General features: G+C 35.6%; 1 protein-coding gene across 10 annotated transcripts in view; it reads right to left on the bottom strand.

Annotated features, from left to right (window-relative positions):
* The window catches only part of LOC111868706 (probable phospholipid-transporting ATPase IF), a 166,378-nt gene that overhangs the window by 7,133 nt on the left and 135,342 nt on the right, over positions 1-23,903 (bottom strand). For 9 of the 10 annotated variants that reach the window (XM_023859620.2, XM_023859615.2, XM_023859614.2 and 6 more), the window contains 6 exons: positions 20,170-20,375; positions 18,255-18,441; positions 13,378-13,523; positions 9,853-9,956; positions 5,698-5,851; positions 1,961-2,113 (listed from right to left, as the gene is read on the bottom strand). In XM_023859620.2, the coding sequence (XP_023715388.1) occupies positions 1,985-2,113; positions 5,698-5,851; positions 9,853-9,956; positions 13,378-13,523; positions 18,255-18,441; positions 20,170-20,375 (926 nt within the window). In that variant the 3' untranslated portion in view covers positions 1,961-1,984. The other variant, XM_033753140.1, reaches the window with a different exon arrangement.

Below are 23,903 nucleotides of genomic sequence, written 5' to 3' on the forward strand. Positions count from 1 at the left end.
GCCTTGTGACTTATAAATTGTGCCATTTTCAATTCATTTTTGGTTTACAAAAATCTAAACCCCAATTCAAAATTGAAATACAAAGCATTTCTGATGAATATGGCAAAGGCCTGGGCTACAGACCAGATGGTGGCGGCAGAACGAGAGTCAGACAAAGACTTAGTGGGACCAGTACCATCAACTCCCACCCCTCTCAGGCCTCATGTGGACCCCCCTGGGCGACTCGGGTGATATGCGGAAATATGCCCTCGTGAAAATTGTGAAGAGTGAACATTCCAAGGGGAAGCATCCTTCTAGGCAATGTCGTGTTTGCACAGTTCACCGAAAAAGGAGCATGACTGCCTACATTTGCAAGTACTGTGTAATGCCACTTCACAAAGGGGAATGTTTCCAGGAATATCACACTCTCAAGCACTTCTAGGAGCATTGGTAAGTGTTCTCCAAAAATTTTAGTTCATAAAATTAATTAGGAGATTTTATATTAATTTTTAAAGTGAACAGTGCACAAGTTAGCATAGTAGGTTTAAAAATGCCAGTCCCCAGGGTGATTTAAATATTTAAATTGCCTGTCCGCAAAGTGTTAAAATAAGTGTTTCCAAAGTCCCACATCAAGTACAGTCCTATAAGCAACACTTCCCAGATGCACCCTTGCCCCCCAACCAGTGCCAACAAGATGGGAAACCTGGATAGAAACAGTCAACTTCTACAGTGAACACTCTGAATCTATGAAATCAATTGTAGCCAAGTTCCCGTATGAGTCTGCTGTTTTGGTGCGTGAATCCCAGAGTGCATTCAGTGATCCAAATGTGGCCTGTTCATTTGCCTACATCCAAAGCAATTTTGGCTGACTTCCAGACAGTATAAAACGTTTAGAAACCCAAGGACTTCCTCTGCAAGAATCAATGGACATAATTAAAAATGCAAGTGAAAAGCTTAATGTTGTGAAAGGGGTGGCTGATGAAAGTGTGTCCACCAAGTTTCAGGCAATGTTAAAAAGAAACGCTGGATTTTTTACATTTACCAGTATGTCAGGTACTTAATGCAGATTATGTAGATTCCCCTGAAGACATTGCTTCTGATAAATTATTTTGTTAAAATATGCACCAGTGACATCTTGTGATGTAGAAAGATCCTTTTCAGCCTACAAACACATCTGTCAGATAAAAGATAATCAGTGACCTCAGAAAATATGGTAAAGATTGTAAATAAAGGTTTCTTGCAAAACTAAATATTACTTTACATATTTTAATGAATCCACATATTATACATCTTTCAGAGGTTTTTGTTATATACTCATAATTATGTATATGTTTTGCATGATGATGCCACATAAAAATCCTAGCTCTACTAATCAGTCAGAGAAATACAGAGAAGGTAACTTCAGTATGAATAAATGGTCTATGTAAGCTTCTGCATTTCATGTTTTAAGAGACTTCTATAATTAAGCACTAGGCCATGAAGGGATAAGGGTGAGTGGAGGTATAGCTCCATCATTCTTGACCTAAGCTGTAGGTGTAAATGAGTGGTCAGCTTCATGGCTCTGCCACTTTGCCCCCTGGGGAAACAGCCCCCCCAGAAAAGTCTGAAACATTGTGATACTGCTTCCTTATCCATTACATAACATCTCTGCTCCCTGTTTTTTAAGTTTTTCCCAGGTCTTTGTAGGAGCAGATTTTTGAGTACTTAATAATTACAGTGTAGTTAATACAGATAGTGACTGCCCTATGATTAGGGTTATGACTGTGGTGGTAATGGCCTGACCTTGGGATGGATGTTTGTGTTTGTTTTTCATTGCCACTTTCAGACACTTGAGAGGCAAATCCAACCACTGAGCAAGGAACAGAATTATAAATCTGTACTCAGGGTAACTGTCATTAGGTACAGTTGAATCTTGGCTTTCTAGGTTTGAAGCATGCTTATTGTAAATTCATGATTACCTGATAGTTATATTTGTACTTACACATAAGCTCTGTCAGCATCATCATCAGATAGGCCTTGCAGATACAACAGAAACCCGAGATTCCTGTCTCTCTGCTGCATCAGATCTCTGAATACCTGATCGGTTGAAACTGTAATGGTTACGGTTCTTGGTGCTGAAAACTTCTCTCCAGCTCTGAAACAGAACAATGGAAGCAAAGGGTTGAGCTGTGCATCAGTGCTTTGGTGATCTTCTCTTAATTGACTTGCACCAACACCCAGACATTCCTTCCTTTCTCCCAGCTGTCTTATGTTTTCCTTCTCCCCCTTCTCCTCTTCAGGAAAAAGTGGTTCCATTTCACAGACCTCTTGATTATGGGCTCAGCAAATCTGCTCTGCTTCCATATTTTGTGATGTGACATGTCCTATTAGGGATTAATTTATGTGCTTTCTCTCCTATTGTTGCATCCTGAAGCAAGTTCTGTTAACCAAATGCAAAGGGAGATGTGCCCCAAAAAGTCAAATGGCTACCATCAACAGTGGGCTGGCCCTCTCCTACCCCCATATCGTTTAACTCTCATTGCAGTACTCTTCTTGACCTGTGTGACCAGCATTAGCCCTTCATATTATTTTCTATGTTGAAATGCCACATGTTTACATATGTTCAAACAAGTGTAAGAACTGGTTCTGCAAGGAAAGTAAGATACTGCTGTATATTTCAAGGTATTGCAGTTCCACATCAGATTACCCATAGAATTGTAAATACGTAAAGACACACATGGCTTTTATGGAATAAAGAAATTAATCAAATTGCTCAGAGGCTGCTGAAGAGATATTAGATTAAACTGGCTCTAGGCATTCTCCTTTGAAATCCTCAAGATGTCTTGCACAAGAGATTAGGATTTCAGAATTGTCAGCATGGACTGCCACAGAACTGAAACCATTTAAAACAGTAGTGTGTGAACTGCAACCATGTGATCCAACTGACAGTGAATTTTTACAATTTGGTATGACTAAATTGACCCCCATCTGGTTTTCTTTTCTGAAAGGGCTTGATTTGTCTTACATGGGTGGACAATCCTTTAGGATTGGCATGGTCAGGTAAATTCACAGAACAGTAATACTGGAGTTTACACAGTCTGAGACGAGTACAGTTCCACTACCTAACTCTAAAATTGGCATACAGTGTAGTATATAGTATACAGACAGAATTGGACATATTTTCTTTGAAGAATATACTCCACCCATTTTTCGAATGGCTAACAGATGACAAGAGCCAGTATGCATCCTGCAAATGAGACTCCACTGTTCCTCATGCAGTAAGAGCATCCATGAATGCTTAACCATGAAGATATATGTGTTAATAGGGAAATGTATGCCATAGGGGCAAATCTTGGTGGCTAGCATACGGCTGATATAGTAGTGGATGAGACCATTGTTCTCTTCCAAAGAAAAATAATTTCTGAACAATACATTCCTTAAAAGCACTACCATGGTGACATCAAAATATTCAGATTATGTGCGTTTACTGTGTACATATACAACATGAATGTATACTTGGGGAAGGACAGCCAACACAAGACATAACTACACATTTTACAGTAAAAGATCTTGCCAAAGCAGTGGAAGGATGTGACCACAAGATGAATTTAGATACTTTTATCTTTGTCAGATCTGTTTGATATCCTGACAAGAAGAAAATAAACAGTCACAAGACAGTGAAAGAAACTAGTAAGTGAAGACACATGAACCTGGGATCTTGACATCTAGAGCTTATTTATTTATTCATTTATGATTAATTTAATGATGCTGTCAGCTCAGACTATATGGCTTCAAACTGTAGAAATAGTAATGAATTGTAAATGGTATAAAGGAAGCCGTCATGGCCTAATTTACCTCAGGATACATTTGTAAGGTGTCACTGTTGTGAATGAAGCAGACACAGTATTGCACTCATGTTTGTGTAGGTGGCAAATCCTGGTTGCTGGTGGATTTCAGGAAGTTTATTTTTGTCATAGCATTGCAGCTTATCAAGTATATGATTGCAATTCAGTAACTTGGCTACAAAATGTGTTTCTATTTTAATCCTTTACAGTTGCATGTTTATAGTGTTTCCATGCTTATCACAGAACTTTCTAACTGGAAAGACTAAGGAAAATTACAAAGAAAAATCAGACTAAATAGTTTCATATCACGGTCCAGAGTTTGGGATTATTCCAAGTTGCAGGAGAATGATGGATACAGCTGAGCAGTATCTGTTCCAGTACAAAATCTAGCTGTCCACGATCAATATTCAGGCACTGGCTGAGCACCATTGAAGAGTGAAAGTCACAAAAATACTTCAGCCAAATGGTGCAGAAATGTATTGGTATCAAATAAGTTACAGTTACAGGCTGGTTATACAGGCAAGACCAGAGCACAGCTGAGGCTTCTAAGTCTCCTTCAAAAAGCACACTGCATTTACAAAAGACATCCCCACTTTGGCGTCCAATGCCGATATGCACCATAAATTCCATCACGATTCTAGGTGATGGTTGGACAGCACAGGATGCAGTCATCAAATCTGAGGGACATTTCCAAGCAGTTACCTTCAAGAAATACTAATCTGTCACTGCACCCCTGATATACATTCATGCTGGTGTGCTGTCCATGTAGCCATCCAGGACACTACATAGTCATTGTCCCCACTGAGGTTTGAACTGATCTCCTTTTGAATGTGAGTCTGAAACATCACCACTTGGGCCAGCTTGCTTGGCTGAGTTCATACTAGACAGGATATAAATATCTCTTTTGTGTTTTCAGACCATGATTTGTTTCCTTTCCCCCTAGTTCTATACATCCTGCCACTTCCCCTACTTTGCTGACTTCCATCCTGAAGATCTGAACTATTGGTACCATCCTACCATACTGCATAGTCCCATGACACAGAAGATCACAATATAAATATGAAGGAAAGTGTTCTAGAGTCTATGAGCAGTCCTTCAGAGAATCTAGTTAAGCTCTGGACCATCTGTATCATAAGGGTCTAAAACAAGGACATTTCAGGTGTTGTCATGCCAGATTGTGGGCCAGGTCCTTTCTCATGGCTGTTGAAATATTGGTGATTGTATCTGTCTCATACACCTATAGCTAGAGAACCACTGTGAAATTAATTAGACAACCTTTTACTTTTACACTTTTTACTTGGCTCTTTTCACTTTATTTCAAAAGTCCTGCAACTGAAATACATGTAGAACACAAGTGCAGAAATCTTCATGGAGTTTGCATTACATAATGCAACAGCCACAATCCAGTAATGAAAGACTAAATAATCTGTAGGCACAATGGAGATCTTTTTTCCTTTTTGTATTTTGTAATTAAAAATATATTTGAGCTATAGAGAAGTAGCATGTCAAATGTCCTTGACCTCATTCATAAGCCATTAACTCACAGATCTCAGGTAAGTCAATCTTTCATGTCAGATCACTTGCGAGCACTTTGAAATTGTTTATATTTCATGATGATCCAATGTGAGTCATGAGCCACCCATATAAGGACTTAAATAGGAAAACAGTCTTGATACCACTGGATACACTGGGCAATGGAAACTTAACTTTCAAAGACTAGCCCTGGGTACACTGTTGATTACAAAGGAAAATTTATACTTTCAAGCATCACAAAATCTACAAGTTTCAATTCTGAGGAATTTCTAACCCAAACATATCGCTGATCCTGGGTAAAAAAAAGGTGTCCATTATTAACATACTTACAACCCTCAATATATTAAAATGTATCTCTTACCTTCTGAAGTTTTGCATAAGCTGCAGGGGTATAATGCTGTAGTACATTGAATGCACAGTCAGGAACCAGACAAGCCACTATGAGAATCAGTGAGAGTAACCAGAAAGTACATGAGCCAAGCATGATAGGGTAGACATGTGCCATTGAAGTAGTTCTGTAACAGATGTTAATGAAAAACATAATTCTGTAATATCAATTGATATATTTCTACAACTTTATGGACAGATTGTGGGAAAGAGACCTACAGGACTGTACTTTGCCATACTTGAAATTTAAGTTTTGTTAATTAAACTTTAAAAAAAAACAAAAAACAGAAAAATTGGCTTCTTTCAATTACTGTTATCCAACTACACTAATGCTCATGATAACCTGTTACCTCCAAGACATTTTGTTAGCTAAAGTAATGCCAGTTGGTGAGTTTGTATTATAGGAGTCATGAATAAATATCTGTGTGTCATCTTTCATCTTTTGGTGTCAGAACTACATCATTACTTTGAACCCAACAGAACTATAGCTTTACTAGGGGCTGTGCATCCTCATATACAATAAGATCATAACCGATACTGAAAAAATATAAAATACAGGTTTAAAGGATCTCTTCTAGATACATATTTTTCATCAAAATTATGATGACAGCTGATGACAAACTATTATTAGCAGATCCACCAGTTGGCAGTAGCAGTACTGTGGGGCGTGGGGATCTTTGTTATCTGTGGCTAACTGGGACCAGAAAAATGTCACTTAAAGGAAACCCCCTTTCAGCAGCATATTTCCATGTATAAAAATAATGTAAACAGTTAATAAGGGCAGAAACATCTGAGGGTCTGTAACAAGAGAAGGTAAGCATGTCATCCACATTAACACATAAACATTCCCAACAACCCATAACACAACTCCTACACCCACTTTGAACAAATGATAACATACTTAAATAACCCCAACACATCTCTGCCACAAATTACGGATTTTACCGTGAAAATTATTCCATAAGATAATTTTATATTTTGCATGTGTCCCGAAAACCGGAGGGACCTGCTAAAATTTTTATTCCTCCCTGATTGATCTCTGTTTTGCAAAGGACAAGTCTAAAGTTGTTTGGGTTCCAGCTCACAGTTCTGCTTGTCAAATATCTTTACAGCATGACAGCACACCTCACAATTCACATTCAACCTTGACAGAACTATTACAGACAGGATCATGGTTCCAAATTCATAGCCTCATCAATTTTGCTGAAGGCCTCTCTTAAACCTTTAATTGTTAAGGAATGTTTTCTGAAATGAATTGTCATCCCTCATCCTGAATGTTTATATTTTTAAGCCATACCACTTCTGAAAGTGGTGAAACTAGTCTCTGTATGCATCAAATGGCTTCACTTTGGCAACTCCCTCCTCTTCAAATTCCCCCGTCTCAGCCCCATGTAAGCTTATAGCCTTCTCTTGAATGAAAGCTAGGCTTATGGAGATGTGGTGTTAATATAAATCTTCAATCCACATTGCCAAATGCCTCTCAACCTCCATCACATCACTCCTTTGACATGTAATTTTCACCTTAAAGAGCTTTGAGAAGTCAATATCATTTGTTTCAATTTCCTGTGCACTCTTAACAATAATATGAATCGTTATTTCAGGATTTTGAAGAGCATGTGCAATGTCCACCACAATCTCACCTATTCACTTGCAATGAATGTCTAATTTCACAAGATTATAATGTCACTCCTTCTTTTAGGTCACATTGCTATAACTATGCTCTTCACTCATGGCTACAACAAGCAAAATACATTTTCAACACACCAACAAATCACAGACAACCCCAGACATGTTGAGCATTGGCTGTGATAAACAGTGGACTAAATGAATGTTGAGGGGTGTGTGAATAGGAGAATGGGAATAAGTGGCACGTGATCACAAGATGGGAACCGTTTACTGTTCAGAAATCTGTAGTCATAGATGTGATCCTCAAAAATTCAGGGAATTTTTACACATAATACCCCAGTGATTTGGCCAACATATGTGGGGAAGTGAATAATGAAGACTTGGATAATGAAGACCTCCTGTGCCTGCAACCAGGGCATGCAACACACTCAGCACTTTGTATTACCACAGACTTGTGCAGCACCATTATTATTTTACTGTGTTTGTGCATGTGTGTGTTGAGAACATGTGTATGTATGCATGTGTGATGTATGTCTGTGTATCACTCTTTGATTTATGGAATGTCCACTGAAAGCTGGAATAGTTTCATCAGAGAAGATGCCCATTTTAGGTTACAGCATTGTAAACACTCAATGACACCATTTAAGAGAGCAGCCGGTATACAGAATGTGACTGCAGTGCTTGTTTGCACACAATAGAGGAGTTGTGGGAAGCAGTGTTCTCTGTCAGGTCCATGCAGAGGCATACCTGGAGAATCGAAACCAATGAAGAGTTAGTCAAACAGTCAGTGGTTAGCAGTTGTGATTGTGAGTAGGTCTGCAGGCAGTAAATAGTAGCCAGTTGTGGACAAACATAGCTAGGAGGCAGAGAGTTACCAGGGGTTGTGGCCATGAACAGTTGTTGTGAGATAGTCACAGGCTAATAAGGATGCAAACCTGGAGCCAAGGAATCTATGGCATTGAGAGCTGTTACCAAGCAATGACTAGTGAAGACATAACAGACTGAGAAGACTTATTGCATGCTCTAGTGGATTTTATAGTGTGTGAATTAGTGACAGAACTATAATTGAGGTTACAACTTGTAAGAGTCCAACAAATCAAATTAGCAATCCAAACCTTTTGGCTAGTCATTAAATATGTGACTACATATATATGGGATTCCATCACAAGGAACAGTCATTTATTATGTTTCTCACAGTTCATTAAGATCATGTTTTTGGTGCTGTAAATTTTAAGGTCATGAAGAATGAAATCCTTTTTGTCATAATTTTTATAATTCACTTTCTAAACATAATATGCAAAGCATTTTCCATAGGAAACCAGTGAAGAGCTCAAGAGTATTATGTATGCATCTGAACCCATGCCTTTCTGAAACTTCATAAAGTTATTTATCACAGATGATTCATATTGCACACAATTTTTAGATGTCAGATTTACATCAGTTGTTGTTGGCTGCTCCTTGGTAAGCACACATAGCTTTGCAATTCAGTTGCTGATGTGTCAGATTCTTCTAGTAAAGTTTCTTCCTGTATTAGTGTCCCGAATCTTGCACATTGGAACAGTTATTCTCCATTATCTAATTTACCATGCAAAGACAATAAATGTGAAGTACAGGGAACCCAATTTATTTTTTACTCATTTATTTGGTAGTTCAAGGATTGCCATGGCAAAAGCTGCATTTAGCAAGAAGAAGAATCTTTTACCAGCAAATTGGACTTAAATTTGAGGAAGAAAATAGTGAAATGCTATATTTGGAGCATAGCTCTGTATGGGGCTGAAACTTGGACACTTAGGGCAGTAGATCAGAAACACCTGGAAAGCTTTGAAATGTGGTGTTGGAGAAGGATGGAGAAGATCAGTTGGGCCGATTATGTGAGAAATGAAGAAGTGTTATTTAGAGTCAGTGAGCAGAGGCATGTCCTACACGAAATAAGAGAAATGGAAGGCTAATTGGATTCATTCATTTATTTCAAATTCAGTAAATCCAATTGGTCATATCTTACGCGGTAACTGCCTTCTAAATGAAGTTATTGAAGGAAAGATAGAGAGGCAGATAGAAGTGACCAGAAGATGAGGAAGAAGACGTAAGAAGATGCTGGATGACCTTGGGGACAGAAGAGGATACTGTCATTTGAAGGAGAAAGCTCTAGATCGCCTTAAATGGAGGAATTGTTTTGGAAAAGACTGTCGACCTGTCGTCTGACATATTAATGATGATGATGATGATGATGATTTGGTAGTTACTTTTCGAGATTTATAAATGACTTTAGATTTTCTTCAATATACAGAAGTCTTCTTCCCAGAGAGTTTTGTAAGAAAGAGCACATCTCTTTCAGTAAGTATAATAATTCATAACGAAGCCCTGTGATCATATACCATAATTTTAAGTCCTTCATAGTCCATAATTCACAACTGATATGCATTTTGATATTTATCATGACCATTTCTGTCAACCCTGAAGCAGAAACAAATCTAATTTCTTGCTCAGCAAGAAAGAAACTCACGTTACAATGGAATAAACAGCAGTGACCGCTATGAAGCCACATATGGTCACTGGTAATGCTGATCCAATAAACAGCCATGTCCAGTAATGACTTCTTAATACCAGCTAAAATGAGAAAAAAACATTTAAATTAAATACAAACCTTAAGATTTATGATGTTTGTAGTGTTTCTTCACAACTATTAGTTCAAGAAAGACCAACTACTTGAGAATATAACTGATTGTATAGCACAGATCCTTTCTTGATAAACTGATCAAGAAATTTCCTGCTTTTATGTTCACAGAAGTTCCATAACAAAATAGTAGACTGTGTCATGGGGACAGCAACAACATATAGAGTTTGAGACATTAGTGACAGCAGACTGTGGCCATCAGTCTGTATTGCTGCAGTAAATTACCAGCACTGTATTATAAATTATATTCACAGTAAACTCTGTCTTAAGGAAGCTTCTTTTAGGTTTCCTATCATATGTGTATACAGTATATCATACAGTATATGAATTCCATGCGTTGCCAATTATGTGTATTAATATTTAACTTTAAGCTTTCATTTAAGCTATTTAAGTGTCTTTTTACAGATCTCCCTAGCATTCTCTGTATTGAAACATGGATGGCACCATGTTTAAAGAAAATTTTGATTTCTGGTATTAATATTTGTTGCATATCCTTCTTCAGTTTGGGGCACACAGTAGCGTAGTTAGTTAAGGCACTAAGCTACAAGCCAGAATGTCACAGATTTGATTCCCAATGAGGTCACTGGATTTTCCAATTGACTTAATCATTCCAGCTGCACTATGGTCCTGGGGTCGACTCAGCCCCTGACAGAAATGAGTACCAGAAATCTTCCTGGGGGGGGGGGTTAAGGGNACTGTCTTAAAAAATTTGGGAGCCTCGACATCTCACAACACTATGGGCCTTAACGGCCTGTTACAGGGATAGCCTTATCTTTTCTTTTTACCTTATCCATGGCTTACCTCCTACTTGCACCCATCATGCAAACACAGCTAAACACCATTAAATTACTGTTTGTGTTATCACAACATCAACACTCTTTCCTGAGGTGAAGGGTGAAGGATCTAAAGGGAAATGTATATATAGGGTGAAATCATAAGAATGTGTGGAAAGGTTATTCTGCCACATACACAGTCCAACATTACCCTACTTTCAACTCATGCACACGCTGAAGTGCAAACTACTCACAGTAATGATAGGCACTGTGAAAATGTCCCCACCAACTCATTACATTCTCACCAACAATAGGCTGCAGAATGTGTAATAAAACAGACTGATGGAAATTAAAGAGAACTGTGAGAGGGATGTGAAAGCTGGTTCATAATTTTAGATGAAAATGGACATTAAATAAATTTAACAATCACTAATATTACATGAAGTGAAACAACTGAGTGTAGATAATTGTTACTATATAGTGTTTAGAGGGCATGTCCAAGAATCACTTTTTCAGTTCAAGACAAGATCAAAATGAGAATTTGAAAAAATTTCAAGAATCAAGATAAGAACAAGAATTCTGTCAGAGACTATTTTTTTCACTGTAACAATCCATAGATCAAGCCACTTTTACATTGTCCTACCATATTTACCTGAATGGAGGATAATTCTGAATGTAAGATGATGCCACACTAGGATACATATCTGTATAGAAAAAATAATTTTGTAAATTAAATTTATCCTCTTACTACAGACATGAGAAGGAAATTAAATATTATGACATTTATTGAATCAGGTTCCTTCCTGAAGTCACTATGGTTTATTCAGCTTCATCAGTCTCTATTCACCATTCCCATCACTGGTCTGAGATTCTTTGTCTTCACATTTTCACCTTCTGTCTTACATTCACTGCTCACACTCACATGTTCAGTGCCTGCATTCTCAAGACTTTCCACATCCTCCTTTCCATTCATTTTATCAGATATAAAACACTTTCTTAAATCCTTTGATTGGTACTTCTTGAGAGATCTTTTCCATGGTGCTGATCCACTGGCACAGTAGTTCTACCCCAGGCCTCTTTATTATCCAGTGATGTCAGAAAATGAACCCCTACCAAGAAGCGTTTAAAATATAATTCTTTCAAATGATCCTTGAAAGGCTTATACACTAGAATGTTTATTTATGCAGTTATCACTCTACATATGACCACAAGGTCAGAATTCACTGCATGAATCACAGATCTGACCTGGAGCATTAAATGACCTTTAAATGCATCCAGAACATACATTCTTTGTTTTCTCAACAATACTTAGGTCTCCTGTTCCAGAATACTTGTACCCAGCCCCTCATCAGTTCGTAAAATTCCTTAGTTTAACACATGATTATTAGACCCATAGGTATCTGCACCTTAGGCTTAGTTTTTCAATTCATTATCACATATGGCAGTAGCTGGTGGTGTCCACCAACTTTGTTGACATTACAGACACTAAGATCTTTTCACTTCTCATATTTTTTTGACAACAGAGTTTGCATCTGCACCATCAGTGGTGTAATTTGACTGCATATTGAAGTATCCTGGCATTTCCTTTACATTGTTTCAAAGTGTGATGGTAAATTCTTGTGAAGAGATGACCTCTGCTGTACAGAAGAACTGTTCCTCTGTGTCATTTATACACTCTCTCCTGTGCTTGAATTAAAATTTCATCCTCTTGTTAAGTCATGATGTTGCACAAAACTGACATTTCATCCTGTCTTTGAAACTTTAAAAATGAAATATTTGCATAGAACTCGCATAAGTTCAAGTTTACCTTATTTCCACCTTAAAATAAACATCGAGGCAACACTGTATTATCATGGCACTTCACTGTTGTTTGTTTGTTCTGCATGTTTAATCACCAGATCTTAAAATACAAATCATAACTGCTGGTGCATGTTACTATTTTTACACATTATGTCATTTTTCACTGGCATTTCTTTCATTACATAATACTGAGTGACCCTTGCATTAGTGAAGAATCTCATGTTCTCATAAACCAGTGATAGCTGCTTTTCTTTCATAACTCTGATGGTACAATCTCACAGCATTTCATGGCTTCTGACCTCAAAACACATTTGTTTCATTTTCCTGTTTGTTGTGCACAGATCAAGATAGAGGAAACTGTGCTATTAACATGCTAAAAGATTAAAGAACCAAAAGCATCTAGTATATATATAACATTTAAATTTATGATGACCTGTAGTTTTGCAACCCCTGAAATATCGTCAATTCAGGCAAATACAAAAACAATCCCTTTTAACATGACCCTTCATATGAAGCAAACAGTTACCAAAAAGTCATCAAAGTTTCACGAATTAAAAGTTAATGTTTGAATTGAGATTTAAAAATAAGTTTCTTCAATTTGATCTTGAAAATTCGATATTCACACATGCCTAGCATTTAGTAGCTGGTCCTTCAAAGAATTTTATGCAGTACTAACATGGTATACAAAATGTAGTATGTCCATCATAACTGTTCCTATTTGTGCAGTTATTACATTTTATGCATACCTAGCAATTTCCTGTATTATAGAGACTTAACTTACCCTTAGGTTTGCCACACACACCACACAGTGAAATATGAATGTTCCAAAAGCAGCCATTTCCATGGATGTATTATTATAAAGAATAACTGAGTTGTCAAGGATCATGAAGTAAGGTACAAAGTATAACACAACAGAATGCCACAATCCTGCGAAAGAAACGCTAAAATGAAACAGAAACATATACAAACCCAAAGAAACACCTAAAACAAAATTAAAAAGAAATTTAGTTTGGAATTTTGTAACATTCCTTGAAGTGAGTGCCTTGATAAAACTGAAGTCCTTTACATGGTACTGCATTACAACAATTACTACACACAAACAGTTAATGAACAAACCTATAAACCTGTGCTACCCTAATTCAGAGGAATGTGGAATTTAGTTTAATTTAATTTAATTTATTGATACTTCAAGTAATCCATACAGGTGATAACAAGTCACCACAGATATAGAAGTAGTCCATTATTAAAAATGAGTACAATAGTAGCAGTTATAACATACAACCTTGTCAATAAATAAACACTATGTAATCAGGGACACTATTTATATCAATCACAACAATATTTCATATAATACACTAAAACATACTAAACAAAAATAATATACAAAGGAATAACACAGCTGTGAATAGGTAATATAAAAAAACAATTACACTATGTGTGATCCATCATTATGCTGACCATTCAAGGTATTCTTTTACTGTATAAAAGGATTCCTTTAAGAAAAAGTTTTTATTAACTAATTTGAATTTTTTAACATCATATAACAGTTCCCTTATATCACGTGGTAAATGATTAAAAATTTCTATATCCATATAATAGGCACCCTTTTTGCAATTGGTCAAATTTACCGATGGTATGTGTAAATTAGTACTTTGTCGTGTATTTATAGTATGTATTCATTGTTAATTACAAATTGGTGTATATTTTTTACTACCAATAACAATAAAGAAAACATATTATGAATATAAGGGCAATATATTTAGGATTCACATTCATAATATTTCTTATAAATCTTTTTGTACTATGAAAACGTTTTTACTATTAGTCACATTTCCCCCAAATGCAACACCATACATTATAATAGAATGAACATAAGTAAAATATACAATTTTTAAGTCTTCTATAGCTAAAAACAATTTAAGAGATATAATAATAATACAATCAGAATTTAATCTAGTAATCACTTTATTTATATGCTCTTGCCAAGATAATGTCAAGTCAGGAGTCATGACTAAAATATCTGTGTAGTGAGTGTTATTTGTTTGTTCACATACTTTATTGGAGAATTATCAATTAGACACCTTTTCGTTTTAAAATACATATAATAGGTTTTATTAAAGTTCAAAGTCAATGAATTAGCTTGAAACCAACCTATTATCTCCCCAAGAACAGTATTGAGATTTTTTCTAAGCTGCATATAATCTGAAGTGGTTATTATTAAGTTAATATCGTCTGCAAATAGAGCAGGTTTAGATATATAACTTATTACAGCTGGTAAGTCATTAATATACAACAAAAAAAAACAGTGGCCCAGGAATCAATCCTTGAGGAACTCCCAATCTAACTTATTTCCAGTCTGAGAAACATTTAATAGATGATTTATCTTTTATTACTACTTTTACTACTATTATTTAAATAAGAGGCAATCAATTTAAAAAATGTTCCTCATACACCATAAAAATCCAGCTTTGTCAGCAATAATTCATGATTACGCTATCAAATGCCTTGGACAGGTCACAAAAGATGCCACCAACCAATTCTTTATCATTAAGTGCCTGCAATATATTATTAATTAAATTAAATGTAGCTGTTTCCTTAGATCTATTTTTTCCTGAATCCATACTGCTCAGCAGCCAAGATATTATTATCAGATATGTGTGTGAAGTCTATTAAAAATAACTTTTTCAAAAATTTTGGAAAATGATGTAAGTACAGAGATTGGCCTATAATTAGATATTTCAGACCTTTCACCCTTTTTGTACATTGGATACACTTGTCAATATTTCAACCTTGATGGAAATATGCTGTAGACAGGGACCTATTACATATATAAATAAGAGGCGACATTATAAAAGGCATACTCAATTTCAATATGTATTTCATCATAACCACAGGAATTTTTATTTTTAAGAGATTTAATAATATCTTTAATCTCATTACTAGTTACAGATTCATATTTTAAGTTATTAATGGGTCCTGTGGATACTGAAGATAAGTAACGAAAAAACTTATCTTTATTTAAAATTGACCCTAAAGTTATATGTGAGCTGTCCAACTGATTATGTTAGTTCTGTTGTATGTTCAGGAAGATGTCAAATGCATCACATTCTAACAAATCTTTTTCCCTACCATCTGTGGAAGAATGAAGGGAGCCATGTTGGAAGCCACTTACAGCCGTTTCGTTACTCCTTCTCTGCTATGGTCACATGTGTTGGACTACTTCAGTGGTCATAGAGCTCATCTATGCTGGCTTTATCCTTACCTCCTTTCCCTTTGTTTAACCGATTGATAGGGAAGGGTGAAGGACTTGTTTGGGTGCCAGTAGCCACAAAGTAGGGTGACTACAACTCTGTAAGATGCCTTCTGGTATGGATAGATAGTGAGCTGGCTAACTCGAGATTGGGTCTGGAAGAACAGGAGATGTGTCCCAGGGTCTTGCTCTAGCAAGGCAGGAGGAACATTTTAGTACATATGCACTTGCACGCAATAACGACAATGATTGACACTGAAATGTGATTTATTAAACAACACTGGAGGCAGAATACTGACATGCCATCAACTGCAGTTCCATTTCAATAATGTTAAACACTTTATGGCAGTTTGAGTTGAATTTATGGTCGAAATTTGTGCTATAATCTGGTAATTATTTAATATAAACATTTGTCTAATACATTACTTTAGAATTTCTGAGAAGAGCAGGTTTTGCGTCCAAATGTCTTCAAGTCAGAATCAAAGTCTCTTGGGAAACTTCTCTGATGCAGTCAGCTATTCAGAGCCCTCAGCTTCCTTCTAAGAAGCTGCCTTATTTATCTAGTGTAAAACTTAGGAGGTATCAAAATTTGCATATTCCAATCAACGAAAGTTGCTACACGATTTCGACTTGTGACACCAACTGCCCTCTGGATAGCTCGGTGAATTATAATGGTCATAGCATCTGTAGCTGACCCTCCTCCTAAAATGTAGAGCTCAACTGAGATATCAGATATCAGATTTCGAAAGCTGTTGTAAAAAATCTTAATTAAATTTCCAGGAAAAGTGCAGATGGGTGCATCCTGTTTGCATAGCAAGCATGGCCTTAAGTAACGTTCTTAGTGCAAGAATGGGACTCTCTTCCCGTATCTAGATCTTATAACACGTAGTTTAAGTACAATAGTTTCTATTGATTATGAGCCTACAATTTAATGAGAGGTAACAACAACGTATTACAACTGTTGCAAGGAAGAAAATAAAAAGATAGTCTTCACTAACTTCAGACTACATTAATGTCAGATTTTTTCACTCTTTTAATGTACTGCTCTATTACAGTATTATTTTGAAGCACATAATAAATAATTTATATATATTTAATTTTTTTTATATTGCTTAATAATGGAAAACACTGAAGCCTTAATACTGACTGTTTATTCATTCACAAGACCTATATAGTTACAACTTCCCACCAATCTGAGTATCATAAACAAATAGTGAAGAGTTGCATATAAATTTAATATCTGCATATTATAAGGAAGTATTCATTGCAGTCTTCATTATTTTGTTTATAATTCCTTCTGAAATCTCTGACTGTTAAGTGTGCATTTCATACTTTCATAATCTAATTTCAGGGCCAACACTATTACCAGCTAAACTCCCCAGTTAGAATCCAACTGACAGATGCAGAATTTACATCATCTATTCCCCTATGGCAAAAGTTAAAATGTACATGCTGAGCTCGTAAAACATATGAATAATACAACTCCTCAACAAAGCTGCTTTCTGCAATAATAATATATTAACATAAGCCGTTGCTAGAAGACATTAACAATATTATCAGATTTGTTATGGGAACTCAGTGTTAAGATGATGTATTCACAATAATTTTCATGTTACCCTTTGATTAATGTTGGTATAATGTAAGCATATTCTGTACTAATTAGGAATGCAAGAAACTTGCTTATTTGCTTTATTTCCTTCCCATTATAAATTGAAATATTATCATGTATTTAACACATTTATCTGCAATGCTGAACAACACAGTGTACAATTAGTTCAAAACTAAAATCAAGGAAAAATTAAGTCAGAATGTTTAACAATATATAGTAAAGTAGATAAAAATTGAAAGAAAAAGAAGTTCTGTGGTCTTTAATTTGACGTTTCAAGTATTTATTTAGTTGGTTTTATGTTTTGTTGATATAAGCAGAGATTAAATATGGAGAGTTAAATTATAGCAGTCGGTATAGTGACTGGCTACAGACTGGATGACCGGGGGGTTGAAGTTCAAGCCCTGGTAGGATCAAGAATTTTCTGTTCTCCATGTCATCCAAACCAACTCTGGGTCCATCCAACCTCCTATCCAATGGGTACCAGGCGCTCTTTTCCCGGGGGGAAAGTGACCAGGGAGTGAAGCTGACCACCTCCAGCTAGTGCCAAGGTGAAGAAAATGTGGATCTATATATCCACTCCCCCATATGTCTTCATGGCACAGTGCTTAGGGACAACTTTACCTTTACCAGAAACACAGAGCAAAGCATATCTAAAAGCTGTACATCGACATTATTTTAATCAGGATTCAAACTGAAAATAAAGGGAAACAGCATGAGGCAACACTAACATTATGGCAGTCAGGATTAGAGTCATTCATATTTTATTATATTCTAATAGTCCATTATTTTCATAACTCACCAAACAATATCCACTGGAAGAAAGAGGACCAAGACATGAGAACATTGCGCCTGATATCAGTGTACAGTTGTGGATAATCCAATAGAGTTTGAGCAGAATAGTTTTGCTCAAACAGTCCATAGATGAGAATTGGCAGTGATGTAAACAGTACATTGTAGAATGTGAGGAAGAGGGTATCATATAATGGCTGGAAGAATAAAAATGATTAATATTACCTTCAAACCTATGTAATGTTATAGATACACAAGATATATGTGATTCTAAAGATTCCTGATGATAGTTTATTATTGTTATGACAGACTGTTTTTTACGTATCCTTTGCATAATCACATAGATCTACAATATTTTGAAACCTGGCTCTGCCTCAGTCCTCAGGTAAAAGGAAAGGGTACCTACTGTGTGGGGGCTGCTATGTAAAGCTAATCATTATAACTCAACACTGCAGCAGGCCTGAAAAGCGTTAAATATTAAAAAAAAAACGACTCAGTAGCACAAGGTGGAGTTAAGAAGGTAGGTACCACAAAATTAAAAGCAGAGAGCATGTCATGTGTTATACAGTATATTATCAATTATGTTCAGTACAAAATCAGCTTCTAAAAATTAGCCAGATGGATTGCAGGAGGCCTAGTAGTGGTTCAATCTCTTTGCAGGAAAGTGTTAATATAGTGAAGTCTCACTTAGAACCCATATTGTAATGGGCTCCTTTCACAGAAGGGGGGTGCAGAAGAGGGTGCTGCGAATAATTAGTGGACTTGGTAAACGAGAGTCATGCAGGCAAATTTTTAAAGATTATGGCATCCTTACAGTTACTTCGTTGTATATCTTAGAGGTGTTGTGTTACATAAAAAAGCACAAAGCAGATTTGATCCAGAATATAAATATTCATAGTTATAATACAAGAATAAACAAGGATTTTCATGTTCAGTTCTGTAGAACTACATTATTTAAAAAGAGTGTGGTAAATATGGGGATAGAATTGCATAGTAAGTTACCTGACAAAATAAAAAACTCAGTGGGTTTTTCAGTTTTTAAAAGAGACTTAAAATCCTTTTTATTGAAACATTCCTTTTACATGATAAATGAATTCGTTAGTTTTAAATAAATAGATGGATGGTGAAAGTACTCATATTTGGATGTCATAGCAAATCATAAGTTGTATACAATGATTTGTGTATTTTTTTTTTCTTTTTTCTTTTTCAAATGTAGTATCTACATATTGCTTAGGATTGTAAAATGTTGTTAGTATCCTTGTAACTTTGTAGGTTTGTTTGTTAAGTTGTACTCCTGGATAAATCAATCAATTAATCAATCAATATAGTTCGTAGTATGCTTGTAACTATGTAGATTTATTTTGTTAACTTATATTACTGAATGACGTGTCCAAATGTTACTATGTAGCAAAACGGATGAAAATAAAATACAATACAATACAATACAGATGCATCCTTGGAAAGATAAAGGATAATTCTGCATCTTTCATAACAGGCTCCTTCTAATACAAAAGTTCATAAATTTTCAAGACATAAAATAGTGTCACTGTCAAATTTAGCATTGATTTGTAACGTTTATTCAAACCCTTTCTTGTTTAATTTAGTCATTTTGTAAGTGTGGGGCTGCACCAAATTTGGTATAAAATTTGATGTATTTCATATTAAAAATATTATGAACTGAATGGAATAATATCAACATAAAACATTACAATGATATTATGGTTATGGGAAGAATTACATATGTGTAAAGAATTATAGATAATTGAAGTTTTTCTTTTTAATTACAGCGATGAAATCAACAGTATAACATTTTCTTTGTTTTATGCAGATGAAATGCTTACCCTTCTTAACATCCATAGGAAAAAAGGAAAATAATTATGGCTGATCTTTTACTATAATTGTAATTGACAGCTTAATGAAATTACCTGTGTAGAGAACCCATTGCTGAATGCATAATATAGCTGTGGAGTGATGAATACTATATTTTTATAAAAGAAATACTGGACTAGAGTTGCTACCCGGATGTAATACCAATGACCATGGACCAAAAGAATGCGTCGCAGAAATTTGAACCGGGCAAAAGCAAAATCAGAGCACCTTACAGCTTGCCGTCCTTCTTTTCCCATAATGCCTAATAAAAAGAAATGCAGTCAACAACATATTATGATATTATAATACACATAATTCATATTTTATGTACTTAATACTTCACACAGCTGTGTGTATCACTTACAGTCATTAATATCAGGCTGTTAATCAGCCTTATTTTCTGAAAATAGAGTTTCAGGGGTAGCAATTTTGCCACTTTGTGTTCCATGATACAACATCTGTTGAGTTTGTGAAAATCTATCAACTCAAATTTCTACTTGAATAGATTTCTACATCATGTGACACATATTACAGAATATAGTAATACTCTACTTCAAATACTCTAAGTCAGAATGACAAAACTCGTACAATTTTAGCTTAGCATTCTCGATTTAGATGGCTATATCATTTACAATACTTTTTTAAAAATCCAAAAAATTAAACTAATCAGGCTTCTGTACAGTTGGGCCTGAAAAACGTATACACACTTTAGCGCATAAAATGTCTGCTTAAATACTTTATTGGTATATCTTCGGTTCAACTTTGAAATTGTCCACAGATAACCTCTATTTAACTGTGCCATAGATGTTATATCTGGACATTTTCAAAGTTGAACCAAAAGTATACCAACAAATTATTTTAGAAGATATTTTGTATACTGAAGTGTGTATACATATTTTAGCCCGTGTATAAATATTAACCAAATTCTATACAGTCTAAATTGGAAAGTCCTAGATTTAAAAATGTAATTTTAAGTCTTAACTTTCAAATGTAAATCTTTGTTTCAAACAGTATCTGCATGCATAATTCATGGTATCAATTTGTCCTCTTGCATATCATATTCTTGGATAACAATAATGTAGTGGATAAGTGTAAATAAAAAACCTGTTAGTTTTAGGAAGGAAAATTCAGATTTGTTTCTTCTTTTAAATGCATGCATCTTGGTGAAAGTCCTTTCTTGCCACTATTGCCCCCATAATAACCACATTTGGACTGTGACAAAAATGAATATATTTTCATAGTAATCACATTCATGAAACATGCTATTAAGGTTGCAAAAGTGATGTGTGTAGGTCTAAGAACCCAGGAATGTTAACTGTAAGTAATCACCATGAAAAGCAAAACTTTTCAAGCTGGCATGACACATTTTTCTGCATGTACATGATAGGTACACATGACAAGAATGATGGGTTCCAGTTTGGATGACTGCATTTATTAACACTTTGGCTTAAAATGTCCCTTAATCACATTTAAATAGAGTGCTATCACTGATTACACACTTTCCAGTTCACTGTTGCACATGCTCTTGGGTTCCCAGTCTTCACTAACAGAAACAATAACAGTCTCACTGGATCACACACTCCAAATATTTCACATAAATAAAGTCCTCAAATCACAAGTTAAATCCTCACAAGCCGACCTCCTGTACTCTTCTGTGCTCCTAGTCCCAATTCGCTCCGTTCACATGCTTCCACAAGTACTATTTCTATTTCTACTGCCTTCAACTGAATTCTGTTCACTTATATAGCCAAGGGACAGACATCAACCAACAGTAAGCATATCATGTGACCCTTACACGCTGTTGCTGTGTGATGTCACCGCACACATGCAAGCTGGCAGACATGCAGGAAGCACATGTCACGTGACAGCTACCTACTGTTGATGTGTGACATCACCGCTCCTGTGCCAGCTTGCTCTACTGTTGCATGCACGCGTGCGTGCGTGTTTACAGAGCTCTTGCATGGCAACATGTTGATCAAATATGCAACATTATTATAAGTTTATCATACAGAGTAATATCAGAACATGACACCTGAATATTGTAACATGGATGAATACAGCTTTGCTAGGTAACTGATCGTTAAACACCTCACAGCCAAATATGCGCAAGATAACAATAGGAGCACAGCATTTTCTATGCAGTCGGCGCCATGACCGCTGCTATGCAATGTTTGGTAAACACTTCTCTACACCAATATAGTCTGTTTTCTGTGCATGATTGGCATGGAGGCTAACCAAGGCAGTGTATTCTATATTTGAGTGTTTGAGTTTTTAAATAACAGTGATAACATGGAGAGTCCAGGAGGGTTCAGCAAATTGACACCAAGAGTACAGAAGAATACAATAGGTCAGTCTGTGAGGATTTAGCATGTGATTTAGAAACTTTATGTGTGCTATAGTGCAGTAGTACTGGGAGTGTGTGATTTAGGGAGACTGTTATAGTTCCCGTGTTATAAAACTGTGAAGTCTACTGCAGATATACTGAAGAAATCAGTGTGTAGTGACTGTAAATTGCATAAATCAGTAACAGTGTTACAATTAATTGTAGTTACAACATATGGGTTGTTAATTACAAATCCAAACCTGCATCTAAGTTGCCTAAACACGCTACAATATTTAAGCTCTTCTTGGGTACTACAACTCCTTAAACACCGGAACACCATTTATGAAATTCAGCATTTTCACCATATTACCACTCCTAAGGCTTTAGACTATCCACTACATATAGAATATAANCCACACATTTTAACCCAACCCATCCAAATATCTGAACTATAGCACTTAATGTAGGTTTCTGAGTATTTGTATAAAGGTTACATTAAAATAAAATACAAAAGTTTCTTAAGGTTATTTTAATTACAAAATTAAAAATAACATGATGACTATATAAAACATAAGTGTTCCATTTGATTTAACAGAAACTTGTAAAAATTCAAAAAATAATGTATACATTTTTCCAGCTATGAAATATCCAGACATTCAGGTGAAGGAATGAATTACTGGATTATAGATATAGTTGGCCATACAGAAGTTTGTGATAATTTTGAGAAATTTATTTTAAAACATTTGAATTAATTTTACACAGGAATTTGAACAGTACTATTATGTAACTGGATTAATACAGTGCATAATTATGGACATAACCACCAATTTTCTACTATATGTTGGAACACTCACATTATACAGAATAATTGAAGCTAGCTAGCTATATACTTGTACATCCAGAAATACCTATTCTTTGCCCAAGATATGGCTGCTTTCCTAGCCAGTATTATAATCAATATACAATATCCAAATCTAAGTTTGCTAGCATAATTAAAAGAAAAAATTGCGAATGAAAATTGAAAATACATCCATAAACTCAACCACAGTATTTGCATATAACTTGTAACTGGAGTGGCTACCCTACACACTTGCAACAGTTCAGGGCAAATTTCACAGCATTGTTGAGAATTTTCTATTAGGTCCACAGCTGGAAACAGGACATAGAAGAAACTGTACAGTTACATTTTTATATATATTAGAATCTATATTTTGTTATTATTTGCATTAAATAATACTGCTACAATTTAGGTGTGACTACACACATGGTATGGATTGGTGAAGCGATTTATTGACCATTTATACACACCACTCAGAGCTACAAGTAATTACAGTGTTATCACTAACCTTCACACTTTACAAATCATTACAGCATCCGCTAAGCCCTTTTCCAGCCTGCTGCATTTTCATCAGCCATTCCCTGGCAACGGTGTCTAACAGTGGAGATTATTCAGCTTCATGCACTCAG

The sequence above is a fragment of the Cryptotermes secundus genome, unplaced genomic scaffold, assembly GCF_002891405.2.
Source record: "Cryptotermes secundus unplaced genomic scaffold, Csec_1.0 scaffold1359, whole genome shotgun sequence".
In the NCBI taxonomy this organism is placed as follows: domain Eukaryota; kingdom Metazoa; phylum Arthropoda; class Insecta; order Blattodea; family Kalotermitidae; genus Cryptotermes; species Cryptotermes secundus.